This window comes from Haliotis rubra, unplaced genomic scaffold (assembly GCF_003918875.1).
Source record: "Haliotis rubra isolate DU_JTF1 unplaced genomic scaffold, ASM391887v1 Scf347, whole genome shotgun sequence".
Lineage (NCBI taxonomy): Eukaryota > Metazoa > Mollusca > Gastropoda > Lepetellida > Haliotidae > Haliotis > Haliotis rubra.
In genome coordinates, this window is record NW_025767021.1 from 76563 (window position 1) to 95020 (window position 18458).

The window sequence follows — 18458 nt, forward strand, 5'->3', positions numbered from 1 at the left end:
TTTATCCATTCGGACTTAAATCAACGCCTTATGTTTTCACCAAGGTAACACGGCAGTTAGTAAAGTTTTGACGATACAAAGGATATAAAATTGTTTCTTTTCTCGACGATGGCATTTTGTCCGGTGATTCTTTGCTTAAAACTACCATTTAAGGAAACGATATCAAGCAAGAACTGACAAAATCCAAAGTTTTGTACCAAAAAGCGAAAAATCGTTGTGGATTCCAATTGAGCTTATGGAATGGCTAGGTTTGATAACTGACACAAGGTGTAATAATGAAATTATCAATTCCTCGAAGAAAGGTGGATAAACTACATCAAAGCATAATCCTGTTTTTTAAAGGTATCGGGTTTGTATCATTTAGAAAGGTTGCCTCAGTCGTGGGACAGGTGATAAGTATGGGTTGGGTAGAAGGATCGGTCGCGCAGCTTATTTGCACTTAGTACAATAACCAGTCCAGAATTGGTCTCAAAATTCTGGACTGGTTATTGTACTAAGTGTTGCGCAATAGGACGTAACCCAGTCAACAGGAAACGAGACTGTTGTATAATCAATGTTTTGACTTGCAAAGGAACGAACCACACAATATATTCATATGAACTATGTCTAAAGAGATATGCTGTTATTTTTTATTTTATTATTTGTTCGTATTTCTGTTCGAAGTATACTGATCTCGATCACCGGCATCCTACGATGAATTACGAAGTATACTGATCCCGATCACCGGCATCCTACGATGAATTACGAAGTACACTGATCCCGATCACCGGCATCCTACGATGAATTACGAAGTATACTGATCCCGATCACCGGCATCCTACGATGAATTACGAAGTATACTGATCCCGATCACCGGCATTCTCTTCCCACAGAGGTTACTTGTCGAGAATGGATCACCGGCATCCTACGATGAATTACGAAATATACTGATCCCGATCACCGGCATCCTACGATGAATTACGAAGTATACCCATTCCGATCACGAGCATCCTTTGAGCAATTACGAATGATACCGATCCCGACCACAGGCGTCCTTGATTATCCAAATTTCCGGGGTAAGAGGAGAACGACTAAAACCGCTACATCAATAACTTCAAGATGGGGATACAGGTAGTTAATCAGTCATACTGACCCTAAAACAAATACATATGTATATAAAAAATCCCATGCAAGTCTAGAATATGTGGCAAGCGTAGATTTCCACAGTTTCGGGAAAATGAGAAAAGTCGCAGGACTCCTTTTCATTATATACTGAGGTAAACAAATAAGGGAACAGTACTTCATGGCAGTGTTCCTTTATTTCTTCTTAGATTTCCTCCCACGGCGCTATTGAAAGTTGGTGATGAAAACTGGAAAATATTAAAGGAGCAGTTGAATTTTCCTGTGTTCCTTTATTTGTTTCTCTCAGTATATTTTATAATTATTTTTATGAACAGTTTTTTCTGTAACATATGTTCATTTCAGAGACTAGATGTTAGTCTAGTAGTTATTCATTGACAACAAGATTTGTATCCAGTCCGTGTCAGAGATCTATATCTGGTGGTCACTGACACTGAAATCACGACCGTCATGTGGTCCATTATATCGGCATGACACATCAGAGACCATAATGTTAGTGTAGGAAACATATATGTGGTGGCTGATTAGTGCCATCACCTTATCGACCTACATCTCACGGCCATGTTTCCGATGGCGCTAATCTTTCTTCGCGTGTCCGTGGTGGTATCGAGATGGACAAATGGTCAGTGTTTGTCGTGTTCAAGTCCTTTCAATGGGGTTATCGCCTTGTCGCTGTGTGTTATCACTGTTTCAGTTTGAGGGTACGAAGGGCTCTCTCTTTGTGGCGATATCGTATGGATATCTTAGGACGGTTAAAAGTGGGAAGTTGGGTTGGGGGCTGGCTGGCACTGGTCGGACCGGTCACCTCAGCTGTAGAGTTGCGTCCCTTGGGCATGCCAGAAACCAATGATTGCATTCGTAACTACTCGCCTATTTCCGTGACTTTCAAGAAGACCATCCGGCTTGCCGGAATGACACGAATATAGGTACGAATGCAATGATTGTGGATTCGAATGCCTATTCGCCACGATAGTCTTTCTACAAATGTTGCCAGCACTATACCCGAGCTCGTGGGATCTCCAAAGTGGTAAACGTCTCAGAGACCTACATCACTTTTCTCCCATATTCAGCCGACACAGTGATATAACTGGAACAGTTTACTCACTCACTCTTTCCCCACCCATAAACCCATCAATTACTTAAGACACTTCTCGATCGATCCAGGGAGTTAACACTGTCACAAAGTTGGGGTTTGGGTTGGTCAGAATGTCAAACGGTATGTCAATCGGTCCCTTTCACCGGCAACGTACGATGAATTGCGAAGAAGAATTACGAAGTAAACCGATCCCGATCGCAGACATCTTACGATGAATTACGAAATAAACCAATCCCGATCACCGGCATCTTACGATGAATTACGAAATAAACCAATCCCGATCGCAGGCATCTGACGATGAATTATGAAGTAAACCAATCCCAATCGCCGTCATCCTATGATGAATTACTAAGTAAACCAATCCCTATCACCAGCATCCTTCAGTTACTTACCAAGTATACCGATTCCGATCACGAGCATCCTTGGGGGAATTACGAATGATACCGATCCCGATTACGGGCGTCCTTGATTATCCAAATTTCTCTTTACTTGATCAGCTTGTGCAAAAGTTTTATATACCTATGTCCGAGTCTGTGTAATAACTGAAATGTGAATGAAATATAAGAAAATGTTTCGAGAGCTACTTGACCAAAGCATTTCAATGGGCGGGCTCGTGGTAAAATGCATGCACTAGTTTGAATCTATCTCACCAGAACCAGCTGTACGCAATACTAGTCAAATGCTACGAATGAATAATAAAAGTAAAAATTAAAAATAAGAAACAATCCTCAAGACATGGACATCACTGAAACGTTTCATAAATATGATGTTGCTGTCTGTATTAAGGCCAATTTTGGAAATCATATTCATTCATCCGTCCGTGGCACCCGTGAAGAGCCACCTCCTCGTAGTGGGTGCTGGGTAACGCTAAGAGCTCTTCAACCCCCCGTGAGGACCCGGGGGAATATTTGGTCCACAGCACCTCATTGCTGGTCGTAAGACCGAATTGGGCAACCCGTTTGCCGTGGGTTGCACCCCTGTAGAGTAATTATTTATGATTATTCTGCTGTGGCCGTATGCATATGTCAGGCGTAAATTCTAGTCCGGGCGTAAGTAAAATGTGCGCCCGGACGTAACGGTAAACCGGTATGCACATATTAGACGTAGTTAAGGTTACGCCAGTCGTAGCGCTCTATATTTACGCCACCTACCCAGCAGGCGTAAGCCAGGCGTAGCCCTGTAATGGCGGCACTGGATGCCGAAGTTTTTTTCAGGCGCACATTTTCAAAAGGTTTGAAAAGTGAACGTTGTGCGAGAATTGCACTGTTGTGGTCCTGGATCTGCGTATGGCTATAAAATTACACAAAAGTGTAGAATATTTAATTACCTATCTGTTGGTATAAATATAAGTGCGGCTTGAGAAATAGACACTGCTAAATGTTGTCCAAAATTTGTTACGCTTTAAAAAAACTGTCAATTTCTCCGCTTTTTATCGCGCACCGATAAGTGCACTGTGCTACGAATCTTTTAATGTGGCATCTTTACAGAAAGTGTGAGGGAAGAAAATACAGCCTGATATCTGAACGACATAAGTGTATCTGAAATGGGTTTATGTGCTAATGCTTAACGTTACACGCTCAACATTAAAAATGACTCGCGATAAGTGCCAATAATGGATTTACTTCTGTGGCGTCAACCGACGACAGAGAGGTCATACACGTATAAATATACCGGGGCATAACTCTGCTATGCTTAACACTAGGTCAGTGTAACTCAGATCACTTCAAGGTGAACCAAACTATTCCAATTCAAAGTTCAACAATGTGAGCGGATACGTTTTGGTAGTTTTACAATTTATAAGAAAAGATGGCAATGTACTACTTGAGAAAGCAGGTAATAGCGATTTGGATGACCCTATCCGATATGTAAGTTAGTTCTTAGATTCCCATGTTCTCCTGTTTGTGTAGATGTAATTTGACTAATTTTGCATCACTATTAACGCAGTACTAGCCATATCTTCAAATGTAATGAAATTACTGATAATAATACAACATTTTAGTTGACGTCATGGCTTATTTTATGCATTTTGCGACTTCGGAAAAAGACGACATTGGTTTGCTGATTAGTATATATCTCACCTAATTTCTATTTATTGTATAAAAGGTCTCGGCTTCTATGTCAGAATTTAACACTCTTTAGAGAAAACATAAAATGAATGATTTTACCAATTAAATAGTGTCCCGAATATATCAACAATTAGACGGTTTGACTGAATACTTGTGCAAAGGTTTAAAATATGGTGTACTACACTAAATGTGTCAATTTCTTATTTTTTCATTATTATTATTATAGGATATTTATATAGCGCACATATCCACGCAACTAGTGCTTGCTCAAGGCGCTGGTATTTTTTTCCCTCGATCATTGGATGTCAATCTCAACGGCACATCTTATTATCAATCTCAACTCCCTGTGGAGTATACAACTCTTGCAGCCACTAGGCGCACCAAGTTATTGTGGCTTACTCATGCTAACGAGGTACATATTTCTTATGTAAATATTATTCAAACAATCAAAAACTTTCAAAGAATAAAAAACGCCTACCCTATATCCACGTATAATATGGTATTGAACATGGCTAATGTATTTTCTGAAATTAGTTTGATGAAAAATTATCTGAACGATACGCAAAATATACATCATAATACTGACAGTGTAATCGGAAGGATAGGGCGATTGTGTTTACTCTTGTTCAATCGGACTTCACCTCAAAGAAATGGCATAATATGTACAACAATGTTGACGTATGACATCAGTACTGCCGACCGATTTCTTACAAAATGGCGGCCTTGCTGACAAGGATACACAGGATTTTGCGAGGACCCTTCCCTTGATTCTGGGATCGTTTGTACATAAATATGAGATGTAAGTAATCAGAATGATTTTGACTATCTGTGTATTGTTGTATGTTTTATCGTTTTCATTGTAAGTAAGAGAAGAAACCAGAAATGCTGATAATTACCTTTGTCGTTCTGCGTGAATTTGCGTCAGTCATGACGTCACGCTGCACGGAAACTTTGACACTCTCTTATGAAATATCAAATCATTGCATTGTATCTGTTTCCCATTTCTTGCTACGTACGATACTCTTTCTAGGCATATTCTAAAGATATTGAGCCATTGCAAGCAATGAATAGACGGCTGGATGTCGGAAAATTTCAGAAAATGCTAGTACGTAGTGTAAAATCGGATTTTTTTTGTTTACATTTCAAACAGTTCATGGAAAGAGTATCGTAGCAAGAAATAGGAAATTATAAATAGATACAATGCAATGATTTGATAATTCATAAGAAATTGTCAAAGTTTCCGTGCAGCGTGACGTCATGACTGACGCAAAATCACGCAGAACGACAACGGTAATTATCTGCATTTCCTGTGTACGCTTGTCAGCAAAGCCGCCATTTTGTGAGAAATCGGTCAGCGGTAGTGATGTCATACGTCAACATTGTTCAACATATTATGCAATTTATTTGAGGTGAAGGTCGGTTGAACAAGGGTAAACACAATCACCCAATCCTTCCGATTACACTGTCAGTATTACAGTGTATATTTTGCGTATAGTTCAGATACTTTTTCATGAAACTGACTTCAGTATCTACATTTAGCCTTGTTCAATATCATATCATACGTGCATATAGGGTTTACAGTGTTTTATTCTTTGAAAGTTTTTGATTGTTTGAATCATATTTACATAAGAAATTGACACAGTTAGTGCAATACACCATATTCTAAACCTTTACACAAGTGTAAGAAGATCAAACGTAGCCATAACTGCAACTACTTTACATGTAGTTCCTATGATGTACAATATTCAATTTATTTGGACTAATATTGCAATTTCATATGAACAGGTAAATGAACGGTGATTTAATTCAACCTTATATGTAAAACTGATAATATTAATGAAAATGATTTATATATGGTATGAAATGTATATGCACACATATTTAAAGGAATTGTCTTGTTCACTGCATAATTTGTGTCGTTTTATAGACAAAAGAATGATGCATACTGATCGGTCAGGTGCGCGTTTGTTGGAAACGTTTTATGATTCTCTATCATTGTTTTCGATAATATAATCAATTCATATTCGACTAAATAATATTGTGATGACAGGATATCAAACTCTAACTACATTCATAGGAAAATTGTTGAAAAATATATATACCATCTCATGTGTTAATTCGGACAAATCTTACATCCATATTCTAATATATAGTTCCACATATAAAAAGCTATCTTTTTGCATCTTTCATTGCATACGTATGAAGAGAAATAGCTACATAATCATAAACAAACAAAATTCTTATCCCAAATAAAATATTCGGGTGTTGTGAAATATTATTTTTATTTACGTTAAAGTGATGCCAAACAGGTGCGCGTGTTGTTCAAAATAAGATACGCTGTCAAACTGTCTAATTGTTGATATATTCAGGACACTATTTAAATGGAAAAATCAGTCATTTTATGTTTTGTCTAAAGAGTGTTAAATTCTGACGTAGAAGCCGAGACCTTTTAAACAATTAATGGAAATTAGGTGAGATATATACTAATCAGCATACCAATGTCGTCTTTTTCCGACGTCGCAAAATGCATAAAACAAGCAATGGCGTCAACTAAAATGTTGTATTATTTTCAGCAATTTCATTACATTTGAAGATATGGCTAGTATTCTGGTAATAACGATGCAAAATTAGTCAAATTACATCTACACAAACAGGAGAATATGGGCATATAGTATTTATTTTCCTTTTATTTCATTTCCAATTCGCGGGGGCGGGATCGTCAGGTCATCAGGTGAATATTTGATCAATACAGTCCAAAGACCAATCCCACGTAGCCTACTGTTTACAACTTCTGTTACAACCCTGTGCAAAGTTCAGGGGCGGATAACTCGCATTGCTGAACATCCAACATGGCCACTGTCAACACTTGGGTACCGAGGGTGGCTGATTTTTTGTTGGGGAAAGTCCCCTTCATTAATGCTCTTTCATTTCTTATGCTTCTTGCTGAAAGAGCAAAAAAGTGAAAGGTATTACCAATGTTAACTATTGTGTCACATGCATAATGCAACTGTGATTATTGCTCTGTACTACGTCAACACAGACATACCGGTACTCTGTAGTAATGTACTGCATTAGGGAAATTACACGCCATTTATCATAGGATCAAATCATTCATCACTCTAGATCAAAAACACTCCGTTGAGGTTTTAATATTGGATTCCCCTTTAGATAAAATCTCTTATCCCAGAAAGAATGAAAATAAACATGTATATTTTTTTAATTTTATCAGTACCGTATTGGTCATACGTGAGTCATCATTAGTGAAATTTCCATAGACTTACATGTTAATCAACTGTTGCAAGCATAATTTTCATAAAATGAGTCGAAGTCATTTTGTTATAATATTTTGCAAACATCTTGGAAATCATCTTCAGCTACGTATACATAATTTTCTGTCATCTTTCTGTTGATTAGTTATCGAATGACATCTGGTTAAGGACCAAGTATTTTAACTTTTAATCTATCCCATAGACAGTCATGTTAAACCTGATTGGTATGTCTGATATGTCTTGTTTAAATAGTTGCAGTTTTCTTAATAACCATCAGAAAATTGAATGGAAATTATGTGTATGTAGCAGAGATGATTTCCCAGCTGGTAGATAAGTATTGAAACCAATTTGACCGAAACTAAATTTATGAAAACTATTCTTGCAAGAGTTAATTAACAAATTAATTGCAAGTCTATGGGAATTTCACTAATGATGACTCACTTATGGCAAACTACTGTATATCAATATCAGTGTATGAAATACGCCAAAACCGCAGCCAGACCTCAGGGCTGGTAACTTCAAAATATTACCAGCCCAAAATGGATTTAACCAGACCAAATATGGTGATTTACTCATATGTATGGAACATCTAAAACTTTTACCAGACAATCGGGCTGGTTAGCTGTAAATTTAGACCATCCGTCAGAAATCTAGACTGTCTCGGGCGGTCGGACGGGCCTTATTTCATACACTGTCAATATAGTCTGATTCAATGGAGGCCGAAAATGCCACAGTATTCACCAACAGGGGTGTTAAAATTGCATCATGTGGGTGTGTAGGATGGATGAGGGTTTTTTAATATTACGTTTTGACACATTTGGTAAATATAAAGCTTACACAGTGTCCAGAAAGAATATGCACAGTGTTTACAATCTTGGGAGTGCAAATAGTGACATGAAATCATGTCATTTATATATTTGCTACCTAATCTGCATATGTGTAAATATTTCTTTAATATAATGATCTGACACTTTGTTATGAAACTTTTCCACAATATTATTTATGAATTCTTAAAATTATTGTGATAATTATATCTCATTGAGCATTGTGGGAGAAACTAAATATGTTTCTAACTCAACTTAAATAAAGCATTTCATCACTCAGTACTCCATAAATATGTCTATGTGAGCTTTCTGCATTTGATGACAGTGAAATGTTTGGCAAGGGGTATTATTTGAAATATTTCTTAGAAAGATATGTGAAGCTGAGACCATATATGATCCAATCTAGAGCACCTGTTGTGAATTGTGAGAGAAAATGCAAACTTGTATATTTCATCAATCAAATAATCACCTCTCTCATCCTGATGCCATCCATGTTTGGTTACACAAACTCACCTGAACTTTATCTTGTCTTTTAGTATTTCCATGCTGACTGCCGTATCAAATAAGTCTATAATATTGTTAGTTTCCTACCTGTTCTAAACATCCATGATTACAGAGTGTATTGTACCAATTGTGTATCAGGATGTGTACTCTCAGTGCTTCCCCACTTAATTGTCTGGCCCAAGACTGCCACCATATAGCTGGAATATTGCTGAGTGTGGCGTTAAACAATAAACCAACCCACCAACCAACCAAACAACATTTTGTGAAAAGTTAGTGATGGAGGAGATGAGACAAATCTATGGTGGTGAATAGCTAAGGATGTTTATAGTTAGAAAAAGAGATCAGATAAAATTAAATTTTGAAAAACTTTCTCCTCTTGTTTCAGTGTGCCCCCGTTACCCCCTCAGCTGATCTACGCTCATATGGGAGTGTTCCTCATCTGTGGTTTCCTCATGTCCGCCCACATGGCGAAGAAGGAGGCATCGTTGGTGTATGCAGGCCAGCTCATATTCTTTTCCTACAACTTCTACACCAACAAGAAGCTCAACTACGGCCAGTGGCAGAGAGTAAGACTTCTTGGTTCCTTGTTGCAGACATTGTTAAGAGTTATTTTCCATAAAAATCTATATCGCTCTAACCAGAACATCATCGACTTGGCAATCAGTACTGAAGTTTATATAAAACAATACTAGTGCAGAACTCTAGCTCTGTCAATGTAAACACACAGGGACAACACCAGTAGCTTAACTCTTGCTCTGTCAACACCAGTAGCTTAACCCTTGCTCTGTCAACACCAGTAGCTTAACCCTTGATCTGTCAACACCAGTAGCTTACCCTTGATCTGTCAACACCACTAGCCTAACCCTTGCTCTGTCAACACCAGTAGCTTAACCCTTGCTCTGTCAACAGCAGTAGCTAAACTCTTGCTCTGTCAACACCAGTAGCTTAACCCTTGCTCTGTCAACACCAGTAGCTAAACTCTTGCCCTGTCAACAGCAGTACCTTAACTCTTGCTCTGTCAACACCAGTAGCTTAACTCTTGCTCTGTCAACACCAGTAGCTTAACTCTTGCTCTGTCAACAGCAGTAGCTAAACTCTTGCTCTGTCAACACCAGTAGCTTAACCCTTGCTCTGTCAACACCAGTAGCTAAACTCTTGCCCTGTCAACAGCAGTAGCTTAACCCTTGCTCTGTCAACAGCAGTAGCTAAACTCTTGCTCTGTCAACACCAGTAGCTTAACCCTTGCTCTGTCAACACCAGTAGCTTAACCCTTGCTCTGTCAACAGCAGTAGCTTAACTCTTGCTCTGTCAACACCAGTAGCTAAACTCTTGCTCTGTCAACAGCAGTAGCTAAACTCTTGCTCTGTCAACAGCAGTAGCTTAACTCTTGCTCTGTCAACACCAGTAGCTTAACCCTTGCTCTGTCAACAGCAGTAGCTAAACTCTTGCTCTTTCAACACCAGTAGCTTAACCCTTGCTCTGTCAACACCAGTAGCTTAACTCTTGCTCTGTCAGCACCAGTAACTAAACTCTTGCTCTGTCAACACCAGTAGCTTAACTCTTGCTCTGTCAACACCAGTAGCTAAACTCTTGCTCTGTCAACACCAGTAGCTAAACTCTTGCTCTGTCAACACCAGTAGCTTAACTCTCTGTCAACTTGCTCTGTCAACACCAGTAGCTTAACTCTTGCTCTGTCAACACCAGTAGCTAAACTCTTGCTCTGTCAACACCAGTAGCTAAACTCTTGCTCTGTCAACACCAGTAGCTTAACTCTTGCTCTGTCAACACCAGTAGCTTAAGCCTTGCTCTGTCAACACCAGTAGCTTTACTCTTGCTCTGTCAACACCAGTAGCTAAACTCTTGCTCTGTCAACACCAGTAGCTAAACTTTTGCTCTGTCAACACCAGTAGCTTAACTCTTGCTCTGTCAACACCAGTAGCTTAACCCTTGCTCTGTCAACACCAGTAGCTTAACATCTTGTTCTGTCAACACCAGTAGCTAAACTCTTGCTCTGTCAACACCAGTAGCTTAACTCTTGCTCTGTCAACACCAGTAGCTTAACCCTTGCTCTGTCAACACCAGTAGCTAAACTCTTGCTCTGTCAACACTTTGTCAACAGCAGAAGCTAAACTCTTGCTCTGTCAACACCAGTAGCTTAACTCTTGCTCTGTCAACACCAGTAGCTTAACCCTTGCTCTGTCAACACCAGTAGCTAAACTCTTGCTCTGTCAACACCAGTAGCTAAACATCTTGCTCTGTCAACACCAGTAGCTTAACCCTTGCTCTGTCAACACCAGTTGCTAAACTCTTGCTCTGTCAACACCAGTAGCTAAACATCTTGCTCTGTCAACACCAGTAGCTTAACCCTTGCTCTGTCAACAGCAGTAGCTAAACTCTTGCTGTCAACAGCAGTAGCTAAACATCTTGCTCTGTCAACAGCAGTAGCTAAACATCTTGCTCTGTCAACACCAGTAGCTAAACTCTTGCTCTGTCAACACCAGTAGCTTAACTCTTGCTCTGTCAACACCAGTAGCTAAACTCTTGCTTTGTCAACAGCAGTAGCTCAACTCTTGCTCTGTCAACACCATTAGCTAAACATCTTGCTCTGTCAACACCAGAAGCTTAACTCTTGCTCTGTCAACACCAGTAGCTAAACTCTTGCTCTGTCAACAGCAGTAGCTAAACTCTTGCTCTGTCAACACCAGTAGCTTAACTCTTGCTCTGTCAACACCAGTAGCTTAACCCTTGCTCTGTCAACACCAGTAGCTAAACTCTTGCTCTGTCAACACCAGTAGCTTAACTCTTGCTCTGTCAACACCAGTAGCTTAACTCTTGCTCTGTCAACACCAGTAGCTTAACCCTTGCTCTGTCAACACCAGTAGCTTAACTCTTGCTCTGTCAACACCAGTAGCTAAACTCTTGCTCTGTCAACACCAGTAGCTAAACTCTTGCTCTGTCAACACCAGTAGCTTAACCCTTGCTCTGTCAACACCAGTAGCTTAACTCTTGCTCTGTCAACACCAGTAGCTTAACTCTTGCTCTGTCAACACCAGTTGCTAAACTCTTGCTCTGTCAACACCAGTAGCTAAACATCTTGCTCTGTCAACACCAGTAGCTAAACATCTTGCTCTGTCAACACCAGTAGCTTAACCCTTGCTCTGTCAACACCAGTTGCTAAACTCTTGCTCTGTCAACACCAGTAGCTAAACATCTTGCTCTGTCAACACCAGTAGCTTAACCCTTGCTCTGTCAACACCAGTAGCTAAACATCTTGCTCTGTCAACAGCAGTAGCTAAACATCTTGCTCTAGCACCAGTAGCAACTCTTGCTCTGTCAACACCAGCTAAACTCTTGCTCTGTCAACAGCAGTAGCTTAACTCTTGCTCTGTCAACAGCAGTAGCTTAACCCTTGCTCTGTCAACACAGCATTAGTAAGCTTAACCCTTGCTCTGTCAACACCAGTAGCTAAACTCTTGCTCTGTCAACACCAGTAGCTAAACTCTTGCTCTGTCAACACCAGTAGCTTAACTCTTGCTCTGTCAACACCAGTAGCTTAACCCTTGCTCTGTCAACACCAGTAGCTTAACTCTTGCTCTGTCAACACCAGTAGCTTAACCCTTGCTCTGTCAACACCAGTAGCTAAACTCTTGCTCTGTCAACACCAGTAGCTTAACCCTTGCTCTGTCAACACCAGTAGCTAAACTATTGCTCTGTCAACACCAGTAGCTGAAACAACCAACACTAATAACCATAATAGTTTGAATTATATAAAGCAAACTTTATTTCTTTGATATATGGACAATCAGTGTATTAACTTTTCAAATTGCATACATATTGTGTGACTGCAAACCGTGTATATAATATACAGTGTGTCAGATTTGGTCTCCAGCTACCCATGCTTGTCATACGAAGCAACTAAGAGGATCGGGTGGTCAGCATATCCTAACTGTGTAGATCAGTGCTCACAGCAGCAGTTTCTTCATGTGGGTGACAAGTGTTGGTGAAGACCACTGTCGAAATCTGAATAAGGATAAATATTTTTATTTATTTATTTTTTTAAAATCTTTTTATTTGTTCCCATAATTGAGTACAAGCATATAAAGTAAAGCAATAAATGCATAAATACATGATCAAAGTTCATTGGGTTCAACACAAATGTCTGGTCAACTGATAGCATAGAGAGAATATACTCCAGTAACAATTATTCCCCTTTCATTAAAGATTACGTCAGAAATTAAATATTGAGAATAAAGGAAATTATTTGTCTGAAAATTGATCTAATTTATTGTTCCTTCTGGATATGAAATTTTCAACTGTATAAATGTCTTTAAAAAAATTTAAACAATTATTAACTTTTGGAATTATTTTCTTCAAAGTGCAAGTATATATATATTTTTAGCAGATAAGATTATATGATTTTAGTAATGGCTTATTACCCAAAATTCCAAACCAAACCAAGGTCTTTGTTATTTCAAATTTCTGTATATTTTGGATTATCCAGTTTTCAAGGTTCCTTCCAGAAGGTTTGGGTTACAACACATTCCCAATATACATGACATAAGGTTTCACTATCAACATTACAAAGGCTACATACTGCATTGTCAACCAGTTTCATTTTCATAAGTTCTTTTTTTGTATAAATAATTCTGTGCAAAATTCAAATTGAAAGTCTAAAAGTTTACATCTTTCACATTCCTTCTGCAAATATTAAAAATCATACGCCAATCAAAATCAATATCGTAAAATAAGTTTTCCCATTTTAGGCAAATATGAGGTTTAATATTGTCAGATAAGAGTTTATCATAAAATAATCTTGAACCTTTTTTCAAATCCATAAAATCTTTATAAAGAAAGTTATCATCCAGATCATTGTAATGTATATTTCTGTATTGTTTTATGGTCAATTTCCATGATTCAGGTATGATATAGAAAACATATCGAAGATCCATATATGTACCTCTAATATCAAATTTGAACTTCAGATCTTCAAGAGGCATAAAACCATCTTCATTACAAAGGTCCTTAATTGTTAAAATTCCATTTTTAGCCCAATGCCTGATAAAGTGATTTGGGTTTTTTGAAATTATTATTCAGCCATAAAGGTTGTGCTAAAATTCCTTTAATGTTGTCTGCTTCTATGGTATTCTTATTACAGTATAATTTCCATGCCAATAAAACATCTTTCCAAAAAGGATTATCAATTTCAACAATATTCTGAAAATTTGCTCCATATTTTAGTATATCATTTAATGGAAACTTGCATGGATTACTCATATTTGTTTTTCTCAAATAGAGTCTGAGTGTGGATAATTTCATGGCATTAACAAAGGTTTTAATATCTATCATGTGTAAACCCCCTTCTGTATAATCCTTTTTCAAAGTGCTCCGTTTAATTTTATCATTTTTGTCGTTCCAAATGAATCTGAAAAATAGTCTCTCAAGGAAGTGATAAATTCATCAGGTGGATTAGGTAAAGAATTGAAAATGTGAACCAGTTTTGAAAGAGCCAATGTTTTAATTAGTGATTTTGCCAATCAGTGTGAGATGTCTTTTTCTCCATGTTGCCAATAATCTATTAATTTCTTCAAGTCTTTTTTTTGTGTTGATTACCCATAAGTCATTCAAATCAGGTGTGAATTCAATACCCAAAACTTCAAATTCCTTTCTTTGCCATTCTATATTCAAATCTTCACAAATCATATCTCTGCTACCTGCATTTGAGCCTATCCAGATTGCTTTAGTCTTATCGATATTTATTCTTAACCCTGACATATTGTAAAAAGTATTAATGATATCAATAGCAGCATACAAACTTTCATCTGAACCGTCCAAAAATAATTCAGTATCATCAGCATATTGTCCTAATTTATATTCCTGAACATATAAGGATAAATATTGGTGAGGCCAACTATCACCTGACTCTTGACTGGGTAAAGAGCTAATGGTTCATGATTTGGGGGTAAATTTTGGGGGTAAATTTACAAAATTGTAAGACACAGTGGGTTAGCTTATAGGGATTTGGGTGAGCAGCTGACAGAGTTACCCACCTTTATTGTTGTTTATTGCAGAAATTTATGATGGTGTGGGCATAGTGGCTGGGAAGATGTCACACTTATTGTAAGTTCGGCTATGTGGGAGCAGATTTTATTTTTACAATTTATTTTTATTTTATGTAAAAAAAACCTTGATTTCTGTGGTAATGTACACCTTTTTTTCGATAGAAAATTAAAACTTAGAAGTGTGAAAAATTCATGCATATTTTGAGAGTCAAAGATCTCTTTTCTTTAGTGTAAAACATAAAATAAATCTTTGGGTCCGGGCAGTAACGAGAAACAAGAATATTTTTATACATGGCCTTAGATTAATGATATGCTCCAAATTTATCATGAGTAAACATTTCTAGTGCAGCTGTCACAATGTTGATAATACTCAGGGATATCCTTTTATCATTTCCTACATTCACTACCATAGTATAATTGTGAGCCAAATTCAAAATGATCTAAGACAGCTATCTAATAACTCCTGGGGTATGGTGAGGTACCGTATATTACTGTAGATAAGCCAAATTTTGAGGTAGTAGTGTAGTGTAGTACTACTGCAGTAGTGAGGGGGTATTTCTCATGGTAGACACCTGGTAGCTGGGATGTCCATGATGACTAGTAGTTACTAGTACACCTACCAGTACAGTCTGATTGTGAGTCAGTGTGTCTGGGTTTTAGCTTCAGATGGCAGTGCGGCAAGTTGGCTGTGTGGGCATTTACGTCCTTGTGGCCTTCATCCACACCAAAGAAGGAGAATCGATCAGAGCCACTTCGCCGTGTTGGTGAGATCATCCTTGGCATCTATCTGTTCGCGTACGCCTACATACTGAACAGCAGCAGCGAGTACAAGCGTGGCTTCCTGCACCACTTCCTGGACAGCGATTGGCTGAGATACTTCATCACCCTGGCAATTGTTGCATGTGCATTGTGCTTCCTCTCCGGTTACTTCATCCGTGACATGAGCGTCTGTGCAGTGGTCATGTTGATCCTTGTTACCGTAGTGATGGACCTTGACTTTGACTACTGGACACGTCGCGGTGTCCACTTCTGGAACCAAGCTCGACTGCTTCTGGACAGTCTCACTGCTGTAACAGGATTTGCTTTATTTTCTCGGGTTTTTGAAAACAGAATTAAGACTGAGCATTATGAATAATGGAACATGTTTAAAAAAATTTTTCACACAAGTGCAATTTCCATGTACTCTGTTGATGTTTTGGTGAATGGATGGTTGTGTTCTGCTCAAATCTTGGCGACAGCAAAACAGTGTGTGTTTTGAGTGATGTCCTCATGTGCCATCATGCCCTTGACCTTGACCTTTTTCATGCAGATAGGCAGAAAAATTATTATTCAATTTATATTCAGATTATGTACATAGGTCCAAACCATGTGAATGTATCAATCCAAGTATTCAGCCATTCCATGACAAAACATGAATTACCTTCATATGTGTTGCATGACTCACCAGTGTACCTGGTGACAGAAAGTTAAAAAATAATATCCTCAAAAGCCACAAGGCATAGACAGCTGCAACAGTCTTTTAGTAATACTGGCTATAATTAGATGGGAAGTTTGTTCAAGACACCATCATGGGTATTTCATTTTAGTGCCACAGATATTGTTTTTATGTAATTTTTTCTCCTTTTCTTTCAGTCTATATTACCCCAAATGTTCTAACACTCACCCTTGGTCATTATTGTTAAACACTGATACATAGAGATAACCACCCTTGGGCTCCCATGTCATCACCCATGAAGATCCGGGTTAAAATTGATCTTCAGTAACCCATGCTTGTCGTAAGAGGCGACTAACGGGATCGGGTGGTCAGGCTCGCTGACCTGGTTGACACATGTCATCGTACCCCAGTTGCCTAGATCGATGCTCATTCTGTTGATCACTGGATTGTCTGGTCCAGACTCAATTATTTACAGACCGCCGCCATATAGCTGTAATATTACTGACTGTGGCATCGAACTAAACTCACTCACTCACTCACTTCCATGTCATCATCCCTTTCTTACTTTCTCACGTTATCAATTATAATGTCTCTACAATTCACATGAATTTTTTACGTTTTACATCATCAGATTTTATGCTTCACTGTTTTAAAAGATGACTAAGATAGCTTGAACTGGTGTGGAACAAGGAATCAGAAGTATTATGTTCCTGAAATTGTTTTATCATGTATGCAAAAACCCACAAGCTGTTGCCGATGAAAGGGTTCTGGGATCTATTGTTGCATGTCCTAACAAATATAATGAGGTTAATGAAAACTATTAAAATTTATTCTTTGTTAGTCCATTATCAATTTCTGTGTTTAATGTTCTGTAAGTTGTATGGGTAGTGTATGTTTGATCTGGCCTGTGTTTGTCCTGCTATGGTAACACCAGGAGCTGATGAGGCCATGACATGAAGCCCTGTCTGGTATGTGGCTTGGAAATGAACCTCTACCTTGATCATGAACACATATACCTTTAACTTAATTATTTCATTATGGATGTAAATATTTTAAATCATTCACGAAGTAAGTTATAGTCTGATGTATTTTGTGAAACAATGTAAGTGTTGCAGTAATGTTAGAGTGTGGTTATGGACTAAGCCTACACTATCTAACCAGACAGTGTGCTTATGGACTGTGCCTACACTATCTAACCAGACAGTGTGGTTACGGACTATGCCTACACTATCTAACCAGACAGTATGGTTATGGACTGTGCCTACACTATCTAACCAGAGAGTGTGGTTACGGACTATGCCTACACTATCTAACCAGAAAGTGTGGTTACGGACTATGCCTACACTATCTAACCAGACAGTATGGTTATGGACTGTGCCTACACTATCTAACCAGACAGTGTGGTTATGGACTGTGCCTACACTATCTAACCAGAGAGTGTGGTTACGGACTATGCCTACACTATCTAACCAGACAGTGTATGGTTATGGACTGTGCCTACACTATCTAACCAGACAGTGTGGTTATGGACTGTGCCTACACTATCTAACCAGACAGTGTGGTTATGGACTATGCCTACACTATCTAACCAGAGGGTGTGGTATGGACTGTGCCTACACTATCTAACCAGACAGTGTGGTTATGGACTGTGCCTACACTATCTAACCAGACAGTGTGGTATGGACTGTGCTATCTACCACTGTGCCTATCTAACCAGACAGTGTGGTATGGGCTGTGCCTACACTATCTAACCAGACAGTATGGTCATGGACTGTGCCTACACTATCTAACCAGACAGTGTGGTTATGGACTGTGCCTACACTATCTAACCAGAGAGTGTGGTATGGATCTGTGTCTACACTATCTAACCAGAGGGTGTGGTTATGGACTGTGCCTACACTATCTAACCAGACAGTGTGGTTATGGACTGTGCCTACACTATCTAACCAGACAGTGTGGTTATAGACTGTGCCTACACTATCTAACCAGAGAGTGTGGTTATGGATAACCTGTGTGCCTACACTATCTAACCAGACAGTGTGGTTATGGACTGTGCCTACACTATCTAACCAGACAGTGTGGTTAT

The 18458-nt window shown here is 38.6% G+C and overlaps 1 protein-coding gene across 1 annotated transcript; it reads left to right on the top strand.

Moving 5' to 3' along the window:
* Window positions 1-7130: 7130 nt before the first annotated feature.
* Window positions 7131-16775, top strand: LOC124284860 (transmembrane protein 101-like). Its single transcript, XM_046720976.1, is given in 5 exon segments — window positions 7131-7240; window positions 8700-8705; window positions 9264-9444; window positions 15598-15660; window positions 15662-16775. Coding segments are annotated over 5 exon segments (771 nt in total). The 3' UTR covers window positions 16073-16775.
* Window positions 16776-18458: the final 1683 nt, after the last annotated feature.